The 21443-nt window shown below is 53.5% G+C and overlaps 1 protein-coding gene across 1 annotated transcript in view; it reads left to right on the top strand.

Moving 5' to 3' along the window:
* HIVEP3 (HIVEP zinc finger 3) overlaps positions 1 to 21443 on the top strand; it is a 74673-nt gene that overhangs the window by 49475 nt on the left and 3755 nt on the right. Inside the window, exons 5-7 of the mRNA XM_053998705.1 lie at positions 4699 to 4874; positions 14122 to 14220; positions 20219 to 21276. Coding sequence (XP_053854680.1) covers positions 4699 to 4874; positions 14122 to 14220; positions 20219 to 21276 — 1333 coding nt within the window. The remainder of the gene's footprint in view (positions 1 to 4698; positions 4875 to 14121; positions 14221 to 20218; positions 21277 to 21443) is intronic.

Raw genomic sequence — 21443 nt, 5'->3', positions numbered from 1 at the left:
CCTTTGTTCCAGCCAGGGAAAAGCAGATTTTGTGCCAGCTCCTCCCAGCTCCATACCCAGCTTTGTCGTGCTGCTCTGGAAGCGCCTTGTTTGTCTGGGTGCAATATCCCTGTCTGGAAAATTGGGATGCTGGAGTGGTTGATGATGCTTTTAGAGACTGGAAATGACATTGTCTGGTGTGGGGTTTGTAAACAATCCCTCTGTTTGCCCTGCTGGAACTTGGCACGAGCGAAGGGACATCTCAGGGTGAGTGTCTGGCCTTGAGGACACACCTGTGTGTGTGTCACCCTCAGTCCCAGGGATTCCTCGGGAAAGGCTGAGGAATTCTGCTGCACACTCCGCTTCAGAGTGGTCATCTTGTACCAGGGAGCTGTGAGGAAGGCAATTAACGATCAGTAATTAGCGGCACTGTGGGAGTTACACATTTATCCCTGATCTGGCAGATTTTGCAGGAGACATAAAGCAGAAATGAGATCAGTTAATCCCAGAGCAGCCTGTCAGGAATTTCCCAAGGATTTAGCCAAGCCAGATGAGTGGGCAGCCTGGTGACAGATGAAATGTGCCATCAACAAACCCAAAATCTGACACCGAAGGCAAAAACTCCGGAGTTTGACTCGGTTCACTTGCCAGGGAACCAAACCCAGCAGCTCAGGACAGGGATCAAATATCCCATTCCTGTTCCTGTGCACCCAAAATCCAAAAAGCAAACAAGGGATTTTATCAAATGTCAAAACCAGTCGAGGAAATACTTCTTCAGTTGCTGTGAAAGCCTCCAGGGCTGTTCTTTGATACAGCATCGAGCTTCAAATCATGAAAATTCACAGAATTAAGACTAATTTTTAAAACTTTAATAATTAAAATGTAACCACTGTGCCCAGGCTGTGACAAGCAAGGTCACATCAGCAAAGCCTTTGCAAGACAAGGTAAAATCCTGGTGGAATTTTAAAAAAATTAAAAAAAAACAAAAAAAAACTTGAAAAAGGAAGCAAGGAGGGAAGGGGTGATTCAGCCCAGCCGTGAGCAATGAGTCCCCCAGAAACCTGCTCTGCCTCCCTGCCTGCCAAGCACCAAACTTCCTTCCCTCCTGGCTGTCCAAGGGTTTATCCTGTGGTTTCCAGCCACATGGAGATTTTGGATATGGCTCACAGCACTGAGGGGAAGAAAAAAGAAGTGTTTGTGGCTAAAAATGATGGTCGGGAATTTGTAACAGCCGATCCCGAGAACTGAACCTCCTACAGGCTGCGAGGGAATGAATGCCTCACGGGTTTGGGTTTCAGCTGGAGGGAAGGAGCTGAGACAAAGCCTCCTCCAGGTTTGTGTTTTCCCATTGTTGGGTTTCCTGTGCCTCCTGACAGGGATTCCGAGCCCATTCTGGGGCTGCCAGGTCTCTGGTGCTGCCGGGGGTGACAGCAGCACCACCGAGGCTGTGCCAGCTCCTCCTGCTCTGAGGAGGGTTTGCAGTGCTGGCCCCAAATCTGCCAGCAGAACACACCGAAGAACCTTTCAAAAATGCATCAAAGAGCTGAATTTTGATTTCTCTGTGTGTGTTTGAAAGGATTGTTCCCTAAATCAGTGTCTGGGCTCGTGATGACCATTAACCCCCGCGTTCCCAATCATTCCAGCTTGGAAAGGAGCACGGCACTGCAGGGCTGGGAGCTGCTAAGGATGGGATTAGGAATTCCTCAGGGCTCTGGCAGAGAAGCCCAGATTGCTGCTAAGGACGGGATTAGGAATTCCTCAGAGCTCTGGAAGAGATGCCCAGATTGCTGTTAAGGATGGGATTAGGAATTCCTCAGGGCTCTGGCAAAGAAGCCCAGATTGCTGTTAAGGATGGGATTAGGAATTCCTCAGGGCTCTGGCAGAGAAGCCCAGATTGCTGCTAAGGATGGGATTAGGAATTCCTCAGGGCTCTGGCAGAGAAGCCCAGATTGCTGCCACAAATCCCACTGTGGCTATCCCCAGCTCTGCTTGCAGCAAACCTTGTGCAGCAGGGAAGGTCCCGTGCCCGGGGTAAATCCTCACACGGAGTGAGCTGTGCCTGATTTATCTTTCTGATGCAAATCATATGGGCACAAGAGCAGGGGAAACGGGATCACATTGAAGGAATTATGTCCATAAATCTATTGCAGCCCTCAGAGCAGGCAGATGGCATCTGCAGAGCCTTCTCTGGGTTATGGCACTGTCACCTCCTGCTGTTTTCCTCTTTGGTTTGGTGTTCCTTGAGATGAACTTGTTTTTCCTCTCTCTCCCCTCTCCCTGCCTGTTTTCCACGTGGTCCTGGGGAGCTGTGGGGAAATATCTGTGCTGAAGCCTGGCAGAGTGTCAGATAAAGTGCAATGCCTAATTCCAGATTAAATCACATGTCTGCTTTAATGCAGCCCCGATGGCTTTAATGAGGCTGAGGAAGGGACGCACAAACATTTCCATGGGAGGGTGTAATTAAGGGCAGTGCAAGTACAAGGCTGATAAAGGAGCAGTTCCAGGTTTTAAATGGCCAGGTGGTTCCCAGCACACTGACAGGCAGGAAGGAGGCAGAGAAGGAAGCCTGCAGTACAAATCTGAACAAAAAAAAAAAAATCAGGATTCCTGATTCCTTTTGCTCCTTCTGATACTTAACGTGGACTGAACAGAGAAGGGACATGAAGCACCCCTAACAAACACGTGCCCTGGAATCCTTTAGGGTTAAATGGAGAAAACTGGGCATACTGGGATGGAGACTGGGGCACTGTGTGAGCTCTCCAGACACCAGCTCAGTCCCCTCTGGCCAGACAATGAGGACCTTGTGATGATGGGTTTTGATGGGGTTCTTTTTAGGGTTTTTGGGGGGTTTTGATGGTTGGGAACGGCACAATGGGGTGGCATTGATGTGACTTCAGTCACAGCAGATTAAATGAAGAATTTGGGCCACCAGGTGACCCTGGTGATGATCTAGGGAGCTCCTGCTGATGCTGAAGGACAGAAACACAAACTGTGCTCCCACAGGGAGCTGTTGGACACCAAGGCCTGGACTGGGGCCGTCTGAACACCGAGTTTTCCTCTCTTTTCTCTAATCCGTGTCCAAAGCTGAACCCGTGAGCTCAGCCCTGAACTCAGGAGCAGCTCATCCCCTGCTGAGCATCTCCCACAGCTCTGAACAGAGCCAAGGGGCTCAGCCAGGACTGGGAAGGGTTTAGTCCCAGCTCGCTTCCTGCAGCCAGGAGGATCAGCCTGAATTTCAGCTGCAGCTCCCCCAGACACCCCCACGGAGCTGGAACTGCCTGGACTCTTCCTGAGGGAAAGCAGGAAAGTGTGGGGGAGATCCAGGGGTCCCTGCAGTGGGGCTCACCCACTTCTAACCCCACCCTACAGGCAGCTGAGAGGGGTTTCCATGGGTGCATCCCGGGCAGGCCATTCCCATCCTCTCAGCTCTGGGCTGGTCTTTGTGTGTTTTTTTTTACTCAGTTTGAAATGACCCTTGTTTTTGTACATTATAAATACATAAGTTTTAGTATTTATTATATATTCACTTACTGAAGTGCTCAATCTATTCCAGTGCAGTTGTTTCTGTTCAAGTTTCTCCTCAGTCTGGCTGCTGTTTTCTCACCCTTCTGGTTTGGAATAGGCTTCACTGGGAAGACACTAAAACCTGACTGATGGTGTTGGATGCCTTTGGATCTCCTATTAAGAGGCTTTAGGCAGCCTGATTTTTCCAGGGTGGATGTTTGGAGATTTCTGAAGACCAGACTTAATTCCTCCTGGGTAGAAAAATGACTTGCAAGAAGTGCCATGCTTCAAAAATTTGGCCTCTTTAAGATCTGAGGGGAGCAATTTCACGTTACCTTATTCTTCTTGTGCTGCAAGTACAGGAAATTGCAGACTTCATTTACTGAGCAGCAGGAGGCTGAAAGATTTGTCTCAGTCTTATAAAGGTTTTTAAACCCCCCCCCATCCTGCAGCCTTCCCCATGCACTAATGCCTGGACAGAAAATCAAATATATAATGGGAAGGAAGGATGACCAATCTCGTTCTCTTGGGTAAACCTAAATGGCAATCCTGTGCCAAAGATAAAAGAGCCTGGAGTCTGCAGCGTTTACATTTAGTGGTAGCACAATTTATTTATTAAAAAAAAAGGATGTTTCATTCTCTTTGTGTCCATTCTGGGTGTCTCATCCAGGCTGTGCAGGGATCACAGGGGGGCTCGTGGCATCAGTGACATCTCAGGTGGCTCTCGCTGCAGCCTGGCGGGTGGGAGCTGTGTCCCAGGAGCTTTGGCTGGGATGAGTTTTCCCAGCACCCTGCAGAGGCAGACTGGGCATGTTTTAAATGGCAGGGAGTGAGGGGCAGCTGGGCTGGGCTGGGCCAAACCCTGTCCAGCCCGGCCTGAGTGCCTCAGTTTGTGCTTGAGGATGGGGGACACCAGCACAGTGGGGTGTCCCCGTGACTCAGCTCAGCTTTGGGCTCTTGGTGTGCACAGAGCAGCAGATGCAGGACATGAGAACACCCTGGACACGTCTGGAGGCACCTGGGCACGAGCTTTGGGTGATAACTCACATTTAGCCTAATCACCCAGAGCTACCAAACAGCAACCAAGACCTGTGGTGTCAATAACGCTCTGAACTAACCCAGCAAAGTTGTGACTTCTTCTGTTGAGGTGGGAATCTTTTTTTTTTTTTCTTTTTTTTTTTTTTTCCCCTTTATCACGCCACCTGTTGCTCATAGGTACAAATCAAACGAAGAGTATGTGTATGTGCGAGGCCGTGGAAGAGGGAAGTATGTTTGTGAGGAGTGTGGAATTCGCTGCAAGAAACCCAGCATGCTGAAGAAACACATTCGCACGCACACAGACGTCAGGCCGTACGTCTGCAAGTACTGTAACTTTGCTTTTAAAACCAAAGGTAAGCCACAGCCAGCTCCCAGCTCCTCTGCTCAGGGCCAGCCTGCTGGGGGCATCGGCAAAGGGCGAGGGAAGGCATTCCCAGGGGCTGCCAAAGCCCCGGAGTTGGAGGGAGGGGGATGAGGGAGTTGGAAATTGGTTGGTGTTTCCAGAAGAGGAGCAGCTCTGCCTTAAGCCAGGCTGCAGCAGAGCATCCCTGACATCCTCCTTGTGCTTCTCCAAGGGAAAAGTCCTGAAATGCAGCTTCTCTGGCAGGGCTTTCTGAACAAAACCACCCCAGAGCGAGAGCAGGAGCTCCAGGCTCCTGGCTGAGCCCCTGGATCCAGGCTCTGGGGGGCTTTTCCTGCTGGTGCTCTCCAGATCTGCCCATTCTCATCCTCTGCAGTTGCATGTGGCTTCCACATTCTCTGTATCACATCAATGGACCTTTTCCCTAAAGGCCTTCATCCCAAGACATCGAGCCATCAATGCCACCAGGTGTGCTCTGCCATGGCCTCAGCGAGGGTGTGAGTGAGCGCTGGCAGGAGCCTGCAAAACAAAAAAGTCTCTTCCAAGAGAAATGGGGCATTCCAAATGGGCCAGAGGTGCCCGGGTGCCTTTAACTTCTTGTAGGGGTCTGGCACCGTGGGTTGGGCAAATCTCTGGTGGCGGCAAGTCGTGGGAGAAGGCAGCAGCAAGTGTGGGGCTCGGATTCTTGGTTACAGCTTGACAGAGAAACGTGAGCTCAGGGAGCCTTTGGACAATGCCTTTGGGCACGTTGGGGGGTGTTGGGGGTTGCCCCATGCAGGAGCTGCACGGGGGGATCCTTGTGGGTCCCTTCCAGGTCAGGATGTTCTCAAACGCCCGTTGTCTGTAGCTCCATCAGTCTCAGAGGGTGACACAGCTGGGAGGGCTCAGCACCCCAGGAGGAGCCGGTGCCACCCAGGCAGTGGCACAGCGTGGCTGTGGGGAGGGGCACGGCGTGCTGCGTGCTCTGTGGCACCTGTGCTGGCCCAGAGGGGACAGAGCAGAACAAGGGAAGTGGCCAGTGCCTGGAGCCGGTGGCTTTGCTGGGAAGGCTGGCGGGGATTTCTGGGTGCCAACGTGCTGGGGGTCACTGGGACTGGGGCAGAACGGGAAGTGATACCGGGTTTGAGGCCAGATTCTCATGCTGCACATCCCAGCGACGGTTCTTCCTCTCCCTCCCATCCTGGAGCTGTTTCTGATTCATTTCCTTTCTCGTCCCCTCTTGCTTTGACTTTGTTCCGAGGTTTCCCTTGGAGAGCTGAGCCCGCTCAGCCTCTCCCATCACCTCACCTCACTCCCACCATGCTTCTGTAGGGCTTTGCCCAGGATGATGGCATCAAACCATCCTCTGCACCACCTCTCTGGCTGCTTTGCTCTTCATCTCTGCTCCCTTGAAGGCCACGATCTGCCAGCTCTGGCTGCACATGGCAAACAGACACTTCCCTTCTTCTGCTTGGCATGGGCAAGGGAGCATGGAAATGCTTCCTTCCACACAGCAAACATCATCAACACTCCGTTGGGATTTGAGTGGCAAAGTACCCGTTTGCCTGTGGGGGCATGGAACGGGCAGAGCTCCCCTGGATCGGGGATTTATGGATAAATGCTTGCATGACAGTGACCTGGAATTGCATGAGAATGGTTCTTTGCTGGGAGGGGGTGACGGGCAGAGCCCTGGGTTGTGCTCAGACCTCCCAAAAATGGGACAAAAGCTGGTTGGGGGGCACAAGGAGCTCTGGAAGAGTTGGGAGGGGTGAAGGGCAGAGCCCTGGGGTGTGCTCAGACTGCCCAAAAACGGGACAAAAGCTGGTTGGGAGCTCTGGAAAAGTGGGAAAAAGCTCGGTGTGCATTAATAAAAGCATCAGCTGGTGATGGAGAGCCATTAAAACCAGAGTTTGAGATCGCTTAAAAAATCACCAGCAAGGGCAGGAAGAAAATCCTTTTTGTTTGTTTTTTTTTTGCTCATGCCCCTGCCGGTGATTTTTTAAAAAGCAATTTCAAACCCTTGTTCATCACAAGTGACCCGGAGGAGCGGGGGCTTCGCAGAGCCGGTGTTTCCCAGCTCGTTTGGAGGGCCCGGGCTCCTCCCTGGGCTGGGTGGGGTTGGCAGCCCCGGGCACGCAGAATGCAGAAGCTGCAGCTCTCCCTCCTGCCGGGCTGCGCTTGCACAAACACGGAGCTTTTTTAGAAATCGGCTTTCCAGAGTTAATTTTAGCCTTCAGCATCAGCTCCAGGGGGAGGTCTGTGGAGCTGGCTTCGTTTTGGCTGGGGTAGATCTCTCCAGCATGATCTAATCCTCTAAACTCTCGAGTAGGCTGGAAGCAGTTAAATGGGATTTTATTATTATTATTATTTTTAATGAGGAGCTTTATCTGGTTAAAATGTACCTCACCCCCCGCCCCTCCCACTCTAGAAAATCCATGTCCGCGTTCCAAGAACTGGGAAAACTTTTACAACAGAAAATGCTATAAATATTTCCCCTTATTCACTGATTTTCTGCTTTTTGTGCCTTTCTGTCACTGGAAGCAAAGCTGTTCCTTTGGCTTACAGAACCACGGGGAAAGTTTATTTTTTTATTATTTTAAAGCAAATCCATGAGATTAATTTTTTTTTTTTTTTTTATTTTTTTTTTTTTTTTTTTGTGTGTGCTCACTTAGCTGATGGGAACAACAGCCTTGGAAATTTGGTTTGTAGAGCTTTGTTTGATTTGGTGTTTCTGGAGCAGATCTAAAGGTGCCTCTTTAATGAGGTGTCTCTCCCTCCACTGCGGTGGAGCTTTGTGACTGTGGCCTCCAAGAGGGTCTTTAAAGGAGGTTCAGCAGCTCCTGCACTGTTTTCTGGGCAGGAAGGAAATGAAGAAAAAGCTGTTTTCCCTTTCAGGAAGGTCGGGAGAGCTTTTCCCTTCCCCTCTCTCACCGCTGCTCGGGCTGAGCTGGGATGAGGGGCAGTGCTGGCACATTAATTCCCCTTTTCCAGCTCTTTCCTGTCCTCCTTCAGACCCACATCACCCTCTCACGGGGTCCTGATTGCCTCCAGTTTCCTCAGAAATTCTGGACAAAATGTTGGGAATGGCTCTGGGTGGCTGCCGCTGCCTGGAGGTCAGAAGGGATGAGGAGCTCCACTTCAATTTGAAGGGAGCTGTGAAAGGACACGGTCCTGCTGGCTGGAGACACCCATTTCACAGTCTGTGCCACTCACACTTCCCAGACTCCAGACTGCTCAGCCAGAGCCTTCAATAAATTCATTTTCAGTTCCTTAAATCAGCCCCTGACAGCACTGAGGGTACTGCACATGTGACTATATTAAATATATTAAATTAAATGTATTAAATGCATTCCCCCCCAGCCCTTAAAGGGCTGCACAGTGCAGCTCCAGCAGCCTGAGTCTCCTCTGGAAAGCACAGCTGGCAGAATTCCCTGCTGGGAGAGCAGGGCACAGGGATGGGCACATCCCCAAAATACCCCAAGGGCCCTTGGAGGGGCTGAGCATCCCTGGGGAGCCGCTGGGAGTTGTCCCTGTGCTCCTGGGGACGTCACAAACGTCCCCTGGGATGGGGACAGAGTTACCCTCAGGGATTTCCTGCCTGGACATCACATGGGATGTGAGGCAGGAACAGAAAATGTCCCAGTGGTGCAGCCAGGAGATGAAACACTGAGCAAAAGGGCTCTGCAACTCTCCAGGCAAAGGGAAGAAAATCCAGGAATCAGGGCTGGAAGCAAAGGATGGTGACCTCCAGGGAAATATTCACTGGTGTTTTGTGCAGCCAGTGCAGCCATTGAAGTCTCAGCCTCACTGGGGATTCTGCTCGTGTAGAAATCTGCAAATCCTGGGTGCCTTTCTGGAATATCAGCTCTTGGCTGATGAAAGGGATAGGTTTGATCCAGGAGGTGGCTGATATTTTCTGGCCTGTGTCGATACAGGCAGGCTGCATGTGCAAATTCACTTCTTTAATCCATATGTCAATAGGGATAAAAGATAATAATTGATTTTTTTTTAAAAAATGGAACTCCTCTGCCCAGTGAATTCTGTAAATGAAAGCTTTCCTCCTCACAAAGTCTCACCTGGGGACATCAGCTCCACACCGAGACCTAAATCAAGGCCTGTGCATTATTTAAATCCCACATCAAACCCGTTTCAAGGATTTATTTGGAACACAGAGCATCAGTTATGGCTGGTTCTCTGTGTGAGGGCATCCCCCAGCAAAATCACAGAATCCCAGAATGGTTTGGGTTGGGAGGGACGTTAAATCCCATCCAGTGCCGCCCCTGCCATGGCAGGGACACCTCCCACTGTCCCAGGTGCTCCAGCCTGGCCTTGGGCACTGCCAGGGATCCAGGGGCAGCCCCAGCTGCTCTGGCAATTCCAGCCCAGCCCCTCCCCACCCTGCCAGGGAACAATTCCCAATTCCCAAGATCCCATCCAGCCCTGCCCTCTGGCACTGGGAGCCATTCCCTGGCTCCTGTCCCTGCAGGCCTTGTCCCCAGTCCCTCTGCAGCTCTCCTGGAGCCCCTTCAGGCCCTGCAGGGGCTCTGAGCTCTCCCTGGAGCCTTCTCCTCTCCAGGGCAGCACCCCCAGCTCTCCCAGCCTGGCTCCATGGCAATCTCCTCCTCCCAGAGGAGCTGCTGCTCTCCTTGCAAGTGCTTTCCAAAGAGGAATGTGACAATTGTTAGTCCTCTGAAGCTCTGGCTGTTTGTGTTACGTTGCTGCCTCCTGCACGCTCTTACTTGTTGGTTTTTAGTTTTTTTGGTTTTTTTTTTCTTTTTGGTTGTTGCTGAATTGATCAGATTTAACAACAGAAATAGAAGGGATCATCCCCAGCACAGGCAGGATCATTTCCCCAGGAATCTCAATGCTTCACCTCCCCACGTTCTGCTTTAACTCCTTAAAAATATGATAATGGCTCTTCCAGAAAAAAAAATAAAAATTAATTTCCCTCATGAAATTTAACTGGGAAATCGCTTTTAGTCCCTATTAAGCTGCTTTAGGTGCTTTTGGAAGGCTGGAGTCACAGCTTTCTCCAAACTACACAGGCATCTAAGCTGCTCTGAGTCCCACTGAGAGCTCCCAGCATGGGCAGAGCTGAGGCAGCTGTAGCACATAGTTCTGGGCAGGCGTAATGGGAGCTGTGCTCACACTGCCCCTGCTCCTCCTGTGGCCTCACCATTCCCAGGAATTCCTCAGGGATTTTTTTAAATATAGCCAGTTGATTTCAAATCCGGGAGGTTTTTGGTAAACAATCCCCAATAAGGAGCACTTACCTGCTTAGGGTTCAGTGAAATTCCTCTGCTATTTAAATCCAGCCTCCCTGCTGGTCTCTCTTGCTCCCTCAAAGATGTTTTTCCACGGTTTCCAAGGAAGCAATGCTGTGTGGTTTTCTTTTATTTTTTTTTTCCTTTTTTTTTTTTTTAACTTGGGAGCCAGAACTCTGCAAGGCAACAAGTAGCTGTGAGTCTTCCCTTGTAGAATTCAGATCCAGCTCCCAGTTAGGCAAAGTGGTGTTGATTTTACTGGAAATCTGCCGAGCCTTTAATCCTGCCAGCGTTAATTAAGGGGTCTAAAAAAACACAAACTGGAAGAAGAGCCCTGATCAGATAAATATCCTTGTCCTGCAGATTGCTCCCAGGATGATCACTCAGCTTCTCAGCCCGTGGAAAGGAGCCTCCAGCTTTTAATTTCCTTAAAATGATGCAGAGGGGGCAGATGAGGATCTGTCCTGCTGAGCCTCCCTTCCCTACAAGGATGCAGCATCCTTTTTTTGTTGAGATTTCTCCAACAAAATTCGCACCCAGAGCTTTGCAGGAGGATCTTGGCCAGCAGCTTTACCTGGTCTGACCAAGGGGGAGGAAGGGAGAGACAGAGCAGAGGGAAAAGGAGTTGGAGAGGAAGGAAACAAAGCTTGGGATGAGCTGGTCCTTCGGTGTTTGGGGGGAATTTGTTGGCACTGGGGGCTGGGAAAGGAGGGCAGCAGCCACACACTGCCCTGCCCAGGGACAGGAAACAGGACAGGAGGTGACACTGGTGGCTCCTGGCACATCTTGCCAAGCCCAGCAGCAGCTGAGCCCCAGCAGAGGGGCAGGAGGGCCCTGGGAGCTCCTGCAGCTGCACAGGGACAGGGACACACTGGTGTGTCCAGCCAGCTGGCCTTTGGACACCTGAGGTGGCCACGGTGGCCTTTGGACACCTGAGGTGGCCACGGTGGCCTTGGAGTGCCACTGAGGAGTGTGCAAAGGCTGGCACTGCACAGCTCCCTCTCCTTGGGACTCCCTGCTGCTCCCTCCTGCTCTGGGGCTCCCTCCTGGTCCCTCCTTTCCAGGCTTGGCTGTTGGTGGCACAGAGGATTTATGGGCTGGTTCTGGGGCACCAGCATGCTGGGGATGTCCCCTCCCCACTCAGCTGGATGCCCACAAAGCCCCTGCTCACAGCAGGCGCCGCCGATGTTGTGTTTGCTGCCCTTGGAGGGGCTCCAGGCAGGGATTGTGGCTGAGCAGGGATGGGGGTGCTGGAGGTGTGAGCTGCACAGGCAGCAGCACAGGCTGGGTTGCAGCTCACTGGCTCAGGCTGTGCTCTCGCTGCTTCTCATTTCCAGAATGAAATTCCAGCTCCATGAGGCCACAGCTGCGACTGTGGATGGGTTTTTTTTTTCATTTTCGGGCCATGGTGATTCACTGGGAGCAGAGGTGTCCATGAGAACACGCTCCTGGCTCACGGCGTGTGTTTGGGGCCACTACAAAACTCCTGCTTTGGGCTGGGGAAAGGGGCTCTGGTTTGGAGCAGGAGCTGAGCCAGGCTGAACTCATCCTCACACCTGAGTGTCCCGACCAGGGGGTAAGGGCAGTTAAACATGAGGCTTAAAAAGAATAAATCTCTCTTATTTGGAGCTGTTTCGCAGCATTCAAGTTATTAAACATCCCCTGAATCCACGTCCAGGTTGGGTGCCAGATACACAGGAATATAGAGTCAGCCTTTGTCTCTCGTGGTGTTTCCTGCTGGAGCTGCTCCATTTTGTATGAAATGGGCTGAAATAAATAATTCATGGGCTAAGGAGAAATCAAGGTGGCAGCTGGGTGGTTGTGGCACGCTCTGAGAGGCGAGGGCACCACGGGTAACGCTCTGCTCCAGTGAATAGTGGCTTTTTTATCCCTGATCTCCAGAGGAGAGGCTCAGAGAGGCCCCCTGTGCTCCCCCCAGCTCAAGGACTGGGCACCTTGCACTGCAGGACCTCAGTCCTGCCTGGAGGTTGTAACAAAGTGGGAGAATTCTGGTTTTCCTCTTTTTTTTTTTTTTTTTTTTTTTTTTTTTTTATTGTTTGGTGAGAAAACCAAGCCTGGTGCTCCTCAGTGCCCTCAGGTGTCAGTACAGCAAGGCTGAGGGCACAGCAGGGGATGAGAAATTCAAACACTCCTTCAGCAGGGCCCAGGTTTCTCCTCCTCATCCCCGCAGCCCATAAATCCCTGGAAGTGCCCAAGGCCAGGTTGGATGGAGCTTGGAGCACCCTGGGATGGTGGGAGGTGTCCCTGACCGTGGGACTGGATGGACTTTTAGATCCTTCCCAATCCCAGTCTGGGATTTTAGGAAGAGCTGTAGGAGAGGAAAAGGGAAGGAAAATGGGACATTTTTGCTTTAATTCTCCTACCCTTCATTTTCTTGCCTGCTCCACCTGCCTGCTTTCCCTCCTCCAGCCTCCCCTTTGCTCAGCATTTCCCTGGCTGTAAGTGGGGTTAATTAGTGTCTAACTAACCTCCCTGTAATTTGAGAGGCAGAATTAGAGAGGTGCCCTCTGATGCTCAGGAGTTATCCCAGAGCAGCCCCAGTGACCCCACATCCATCCTGGCCCTGAGGAAGCCTCATTAGGAGGTTTCTGACTTCCAGAGGGTGTCCAAGGCTCCTCCTGCTCGAGCAGCTGAGTTGGCTTTGGTGCATTCCAGAGCACCTGAGCCATTCTTTTGGGTGGGAAATGGCAATGTAGGGTTTTCCCCTCTTGTTGGCAGCTCAAACCCTCATTTTATTGTAGAATTATAAAATCATTAAAGCTGGAAAAGCCCCACGTCCCCAGGTGCCACATCCGTTTGGTTTTGGAATGTTTCCAGAGCACCTGAGCCCTTCTTTTTGGGTGGGAAATGGCAATGTAGGGTTTTCCCCTCTTGCTGGCAGCTCAAATCCTCATTTTATCATAAAATTATAGAATCATTAAAGCTGGAAAAGCCCTCCAGGATCATCCAGCCCAACCCTTCCCCAGCACTGCCCAGGCCACCGCTGCCCCACGTCCCCAGGTGCCACATCCACTTGGTTTTGGAATGTTTCCAGAGCACCTGAGCCATTCTTTTGGGGGAAAATGGGAATACAGGGCACCTCAAATCCTCATTTTATCGTAGAATTATAGAATCATTAAAGCTGGAAAAGCCCTCCAGGATCATCCAGCCCAACCCTTCCCCAGCACTGCCAAGGCCACCAGCACGGCCCCATGTCCCCAAGTGCCACATCCACACATATTTGGAACGTTTCCAGAGCACCTGAGCCCTTCTTTTGGGGGGAAAATGGCAATGTGTGGTTTTCCCCTCTTGCTGGCAGCTCAAATCCTCATTTTATGGTAAATTCATAAAATCATTAAAGCTGGAAAAGCCCTCCAGGATCACCCAGCCCAGCCCTTCCCCAGCACTGCCAAGGCCACCAGCACTGCCCCGTGTCCCCAAGTGCCACATCCACGTGTTTTTGGAACATTTCCAGGGTAGAACTGCTCTGCCCTGTGGTGCTGAGGATCTTCTCCCCTCCAGGCAGGTGGGGCTGGTGGGATGAGGTTGGAGGATGATGATGATGCCACACTGGGGTGTGTTTCCCATCCCTGCTTTCCTCCCATTTTTAGTTAGCTGCATTCTCACGGCTGAAAGCAGCCCAGGCCTTTTCTTCCCCCAGCCCCAAACGTGTGCCCCAGCAGTTTCTTCAGGCTGCACAACCCCTGAAAGGTCCCACAGCCCCGCCAGCACCTCGCCCTGCAGCCCAGGGCAGCAGCAAAGGGAGGGAAGGGGGGACCTGGCCCCGTCTCATGGGGGATTTGCAATGGGCAGAGGCTTGGGGACACTCAGGGACCTTTGGTTCAGAGAGGGTTTTGACTTGTGACTGCTGAGGGTCAAAAAGGAAAAAAAAAATATGAAGAAAAAGAGAAAAAAAAAAAAAAAAAGAGGGGGAAAATGAAAGAGGGGAAAAAAGGAGCCATATTTGAGTAAAATGGATTTTCTGCTTCTTTCCAGGGAATCTGACTAAACACATGAAGTCAAAGGCCCACAGCAAAAAATGTCAGGAGCTGGGCGTGTTGGTATCTTCACTGGTGGATCTGGAAGCCGAGGAAGGTAAAGCCAGCCCCAGCCCTCCCCTGTCCAGAGCTGCTGTGGGTGCTGAGAGAGGGGCAGGAGCAGCCAGGGCAGAGCCCATCCTGCCACACGCGGGGGGCACCTCTGCGCCCCCAGGCTCCTTCCAGGGCTGCTGTGGGCGTGGGGCCGTGCTGGGAGCTGTGCCCAGGGGAGGGGCACCGCGGGTGGCCTTGGTGACACCGGGGGATGTTCCACGGGGACTGTCACACGTGGCAGTGTCACACACAGGGAGTGTCACACAGAGGGAGTGTCACACACAGGGCAATGTCACACACACGGGGAATGTCACACATGGCAGTGTCACACACAGGCAGTGTCACACATGGCAGTGTCACACACAGGCAGTGTCACACAGGAGTGTCACACACAGGCAGTGTCACACACAGGCAGTGTCACACACATGGCAGTGTCACACACAGGCAGTGTCACACACATGGCAGTGTCACACACAGGGAGTGTCACACACAGGCAGTGTCACACACAGGCAGTGTCACACAGGAGTGTCACACACAGGCAGTGTCACACACAGGCAGTGTCACACACAGGCAGTGTCACACACGGGCAGTGACACAGCAGCAGTGACACAGCAGCAGTGACACACATGGGCAGTGTCACACACGGGCAGTGACACAGCAGCAGTGACACACAGCAGCAGTGACACACGGACAGTGTCACACACGGGCAGTGACACAGCAGCAGTGACACACAGCAGCAGTGACACACGGGCAGTGTCACACACGGGCAGTGTCACAGCAGCAGTGTCACAGCAGCAGTGACACACGGGCAGTGTCACACACGGGCGGTGTCACAGCAGCAGTGACACACGCAGCAGTGACACACGGGCAGTGTCACACACGGGCGGTGTCACAGCAGCAGTGACACACGCAGCAGTGACACACGGGCAGTGACACACACAGGCAGTGTCACACACATGGCAGTGTCACACACAGGCAGTGTCACACAGGAGTGTCACACACAGGCAGTGTCACACACAGGCAGTGTCACAGCAGCAGTGACACAGCAGCAGTGACACACGGGCAGTGTCACACACGGGCAGTGACACACAGCAGCAGTGACACACGGACAGTGTCACACACGGGCAGTGACACAGCAGCAGTGACACACAGCAGCAGTGACACACGGGCAGTGTCACACACGGGCAGTGTCACAGCAGCAGTGACACACAGCAGCAGTGACACACGGGCAGTGTCACACACGGGCAGTGTCACAGCAGCAGTGTCACAGCAGCAGTGACACACGGGCAGTGTCACACACGGGCGGTGTCACAGCAGCAGTGACACACGCAGCAGTGACACACGGGCAGTGTCACACACGGGCAGTGTCACAGCAGCAGTGTCACAGCAGCAGTGACACACGGGCAGTGACACACAGCAGCAGTGTCACACAGGGGCAGTGCCACAGCAGCAGTGACACTCTGGCAGTGTGACATCAGTGAATCCCCTGTCCCTCCCTGCCCGAGGCTGCAGGCTGCTTGTCCCCCGGCTCTGGGAGGCTCTCTCAGGAGCAGCGCTGCCCCTGGGCCTGCTGGGCTCTCGGGACCTCTGCCAGCACTCCGGGGGAGTCTGGAGTCACAGCAAGTCCCCAGAGTGTCACCCAGGGGAGTTTCCCGGTTCCCATTTCCCGTTGCCGTCGCTGCAGAGCCCTGTGGGTTTGTTCAGGGGTGCACAGAGGTGCCCTCGGCAGGGATGGGGCCAGGGGAGCTTTCCTTTCCTTCCTCCCAGCTTCTCTCCCACCTGGTAAAGCCACACTGGACTTCTGCTGGGAATGGGAACATTCTGCTCCATGAGCAGAGAGGCCCATTGCTCACAAATGTCAGGGTTAAATACAGCAGCCAAGGAGATCGGCAGAAAATGGGATTTTGTCCTCTAATGGTCGGGGCTGTTTGGATGGATGAGAAAATAACACAGGAATGGCAGAAAGGTGCATGAGAAATTCGAGATCCCAGCTGTGATCACAGCCCCTGCTCTCAGGGTGAGGGGCTGCAAAGAGCCCTCCCCTGTGTCCTCTCTCTTTCTTGCAAAGAGGCTCAGAACAAGAACCAAATGGGCTGTTTTAATTAAATAATAATAATAATAAAGGCTCCAATTTCCACGTGACACAAAGCAGCACAGGAAGGTTGCTGTGCTTTCCTCTGGGGGCGGGCAGGGAGGGAGCAGCAGTTCCTAAAACTCCCTGGATTATTTTAAACCGGAGTTGTATTTCACTTGATTGTTTGTATTTCTATTTAAGGGGCAGCAGAAAGCAAGGGGTGTTACTATAAAAGGAGATTGGAGTATAATTCCTCACTCCTGCCTGGGCTGGGCTCCGTGGGGTGGTACCAGTGGGAAGAATAAATAACACACATGGAATGAGAGGCAACCTCAGACAAAGCTGTCAGCAGGACACATTCCCACTAATTCCGTCTCTCCTTCCTTCCTCCATCCCTCCCTCTCTCCTGTCCTGCCCTCTCTCCCCGTGAGCTCAGCAGGATGAATTTTGGAAGCCAGGGTCAGGTCTGAGCTCTGTCCCTGCCTGCAGGGATCGTGCCAGGAGGCCAAAGCAATTCCCTGGGGCTGTCCCAGGACTCTCTGGGATGCTTCCCTCGCTGGAATTTGTGGTGCCAAATGCAAACAGCTCCTCAGTTTGAGGCTGGCTTCACTTTCCCTTTGCTCCTGACCTCTGACTGGGGCAAATTTGGCATTCACGGTCACATGGATTCCTCTGTCCCACCTGAGGAGAGGAACCAGGAGAGAAAGGAGAGCACCAGGCCCAGGCACAGCTCCTGCCTGTCCCCAACCCCAAAACCAGAGTCAGGGGCTGGCTCCCAGCTCTGCCAGTGAAATGCATTCCTGTTCCAAGCAGGAAATATGCACGGCTCAGCCTACAGCTGGGAGTTTGGAATAATATTTGTTCTGAGCTCAGTTCCTCTGGGAGTTTGCAAACAGCCCGGGCGCAGCAGCCCCGTCACCGTGGAGGATTTCACAATGCGAGCCAGGATCCCTCTGCAGGGAGCGCTGTTGGGGCGGCTCTGCCCCGGGGACGGGGCAGGGACATTTCCACCCAGGACAGTGCTGGGACATTTCCACCCAGGCTCTGCCCCGGGGACTGTGCAGGGACATTTCCACCCAGGGCTCTGCCCCAGGGACAGTGCAGGGACATTTCCACCCAGGACGGTGCAGGGACATTTCCACCTGGGCTCTGCCCCAGGGATGGTGCAGGGACATTTCCACCCAGGACAGTGCAGGGACATTTCCACCCAGGCTCTGCCCCAGGGACAGTGCAGGGACATTTCCACCCAGGACAGTGCAGGGACATTTCCACCCAGGCTCTGCCCTGGGGACTGTGCAGGGACATTTCCACCTGGGCTCTGCCCCAGGGACAGTGCAGGGACATTTCCACCCAGGCTCTGCCCTGGGGACAGTGCAGGGACATTTCCACCCAGGCTCTGCCCCAGGACAGTGCAGGGACATTTCCACCCAGGACTGTGCAGGGACATTTCCACCCAGGACAGTGCAGGGACATTTCCACCCAGGCTCTGCCCCGGGGACGGGGCAGGGACATTTCCACCCGGGCTCTGCCCCAGGGATGGTGCAGGGACATTTCCACCCAGGCTCTGCCCCGGGGACAGTGCAGGGACATTTCCACCCAGGACTGTGCAGGGACATTTCCAGCCAGGACAGTGCAGGGACATTTCCACCTGGGCTCTGCCCTGGGGACAGTGCAGGGACATTTCCACCCAGGCTCTGCCCTGGGGACTGTGCAGGGACATTTCCACCCAGGCTCTGCCCCAGGACAGTGCAGGGACATTTCCACCCAGGCTCTGCCCTGGGGACAGTGCAGGGACATTTCCACCCAGGCTCTGCCCCAGGACAGTGCAGGGACATTTCCACCCAGGACAGTGCAGGGACATTTCCACCCAGGCTCTGCCCCAGGATGTTGCAGGAACATTTCCACCTGGGACAGCAGCTGCTTTCCCTTGCAGTTCAGGCAGACTCTTCCTGGATAGCCAGCTGTGGGAAAACCCACGAGCCTGGGGATGCCAAATGCTTCCTAAAGGGCCTGGCATTCCAAATTAACCAAAGCCGGTAATGTCCCTGCAGGCAGCAGGCTCAGAATGGGGACAGCTCCGGGCTGGGCACAGCGAGCCAGGCTGAGTCTGGGGAGGGCAGGGCTGCGAGGGGTCACACACAGGTGTCACAGGTGTCACACACAAGTGTCACACACAGATGTCACACAGAGGTGTCACACAGGTGTCACACAGGTGTCACACACAAGTGTCACACACAGATGTCACACAGAGGTGTCACACAGGTGTCACACAGGTGTCACACACAAGTGTCACACACAGATGTCACACAGAGGTGTCACATAGCTGTCACACACAGGTGCCACACAATGTCACACACAGGTGTCACACACAGATATCACACACAAGAGTCACACACAGGTGTCACACACAGGTGTCACACACAGGTGTCACAGGTGTCACACACAGGTGTCCCAGCAGCGTCCTGGCTCTGCTGCCAGACCGGGATCCCAGTGTGTCCCAGCAGCTCTGGCTGTGGGATCCCAGTGTGTCCCAGCAGCTCCGGGTGTGGGATCCCAGTGTGTCCCAGCAGCTCCGGGTGTGGGATCCCAGCGTGTCCCAGCAGTTCTGGCTGTGGGATCCCAGTGTGTCCCAGCAGCTCCGGGTGTGGGATCCCAGTGTGTCCCAGCAGCTCCGGGTGTGGGATCCCAGTGTGTCCCAGCAGCTCCGGGTGTGGGATCCCAGTGTGTCCCAGCAGCTCCGGGTGCCCCGCTGGGCACAGCCGGACATCTCCCAGCCCCTCCGGCACAGGGGACCCGGCAGTGCCGTTCTGCTGGGCTGCAGTGACATCCAGCGGCTGTTCCCGACGGACCTCTCCGGGCTGGGCTGTCCCTGCTGCCAGCGGCTCTGCACGCCCGCCAGGGGAAAAGCAGGTTTTTCTCTGAGCATTGAAAGCTCGGTACCCAGCTCAGAAAGCTCCTGCTGGCCCTTCAGGCAGCAGAGAAATGCATGTTAACCTGCAGAAACATGTAAAAGCCTGTCGAATTTGCTTTTTTATCCTTCTCACTGCCTACAAGCTCTGATTTACAGAGCCCCAAACCCTCTGTCCTCAAACCACAGCTGGAATTTGTCCTACCCAGGGAGAATCCACAGAGGTTCCTTCCACCCTGTTTGATTTTTAGCAGAAGTCCTGCCTTGCTGAATATTATCTGTCGCGAAATCTAGGCAGGAAAAGGCCCAACACATGGAGCTGGTGGCAGCGGGGGATATTCTGGAGTCACCATTGTAACAAATAATCATCAAACCCCACTGAAGGGGGAAGGTGCTGCTGTTCTCATCTATTAAAGGGGTTTTTTTTTGGCATTTTAGAGCAAATAAAGTGTGTGGCAGGTGCCCAGCAGGGACCGAGGGCTGCGTGTGCTGGCAGAGCTGGAACTGAAACTGGGGTACAGTGGGATTGACTGGGATCTACTGGGATCATCAGCAGTGGAGCTGGCAGAGAGGGCAAGGCTGCAGCTTCAAAGCAGGAGATGATCAGACCTAGGAGCAGCCAGATCCTCTTTCCTCTGGTGCCCTAAGAGCTTGTGAGCAGATTTAGCACAGAAATAGCCCCTGAACATGTGTTTGGTGAGCAGATTTAACTCAAAAATAGCCCCTGAGCGTGTGTTTGGTGATCAGATTTAACACAAAAATAGCCCCTTACATGTGTTTGGTGAGCAGATTTAACTCAAAAATATCCCCTTACATGTGTTTGGTGAGCAGATTTAACTCAAAAATATCCCCTTACATGTGTTTGGTGAGCAGATTTAACTCAAAAATAGCCCCTTACATGTGTTTGGTGTGCAGATTTAACTCAAAAATAGCCCCTTACATGTGTTTGGTGAGCAGATTTAGCACAGAAACAGCCCCTGGACGTGTGTTTTATACTCTCTGTTCTGTGTTTGCCCCCAGGAACCAGTGAAGACCTTTTCCAGGACTCTGAGGGGCGGGAGGGATCTGAGCCCATCGAGGAGCACCAGTTTTCAGACCTCGAGGAATCTGACGACGATGACGACAATGAGGACGAGGAAGACGAGGAGGAAGAGGAGAGCCAAGATGAGCCAGCGCTGAAGCTGCCGGAAGGCAAACACGGCACCCTCCTGCTGCACTCCTCGGGGGGCTCCCCGTCTTCTCCAGAGGAAGGCACCGAAACATCCACAGCTCAAGAAGCTGCTTCCAGCGCCCCAAAAGCAGGGGAAGGCCAGCAGGCCTCCTCCTCCTCCTCAGGGCTGGAGACCAAGTGGTCAGCAGACAGCAGCGACATTGCTGTGTGCCACAGCTTCTTGAGCCTCCACAGACCAGCTTTGACCTCCACCGAGCACTTGGCTCCTGCTGAGAGAGAGTCTGTCACAAGGCCACAGATGTCCTTGGTCGTGGACCTGTCGACCTCCAAAGACACCTCCCCGAGGAAAAGGTGGTCCCCGAGCCAGGACTGTGGCAGAGGGGGTGGCAGCAGCAGACCAATGATAGCGAGGAAGCACTTACTGACCAAAAACGAAACGTCCCCCAAACGCTTCTCCCCCACGGCAGAGCTGTCCTCCCTGAGGTGCCTGTCCCCAGGGAGGGGGCTGTCCCCCTGCCAGCGCCTCTCTCCCCGGAGGGAGGCCTCTCCCCTGAGATGTGTGTCCCCAAGGCTCGAGCTGTCGCCCAGCAGGCACCTGTCCCCCCGGAGGGAGCTGTCCCCGAGGACAGCCCTCCCCCCAGATGGAGAAGCGGCCCCTGCCAGGCACTCGTCGCCCAGCAGAGACATGGCATCCCTGAGGTACTTCTCCCTGAAGAAAGTCTTGTCTCCAGGCTGCTCGGAGCTGTCCAGGTGTCCACCCCCTGGCAAAGAGGACTTGCCTGGCACTAGCAAATCAGCAGAGGACAAAGTTCCAAGCTCATATCAAGCCCAGCCCGGGATATTCTCTTCGATGCCTCTACCTCACAGGTTCTTTGGCAAAAACTTACAGCTCTACGAGTCCAAGCTGGTAAGTCCAGTGCCCTGCTGCCCTCTGGTCCCCACAGGGTGGTCTCTGACACGGTTTTTGGTGAAGGCTGTTACGCAGAAGTGCACAGGGACTCTGTGACTACTGTCACAGGTGACCCAGAGAACAGGGACAGGGGACAGCAGTGGGTTTTGCACCCATTTGAGTCC

The sequence above is a fragment of the Vidua macroura genome, chromosome 25 (genome assembly GCF_024509145.1).
Source record: "Vidua macroura isolate BioBank_ID:100142 chromosome 25, ASM2450914v1, whole genome shotgun sequence".
In the NCBI taxonomy this organism is placed as follows: Eukaryota; Metazoa; Chordata; class Aves; order Passeriformes; family Viduidae; genus Vidua; species Vidua macroura.
The sequence above is the reverse complement of the archived record's forward strand: the minus strand, read 5'-3'. Positions and strand labels throughout refer to the sequence as shown.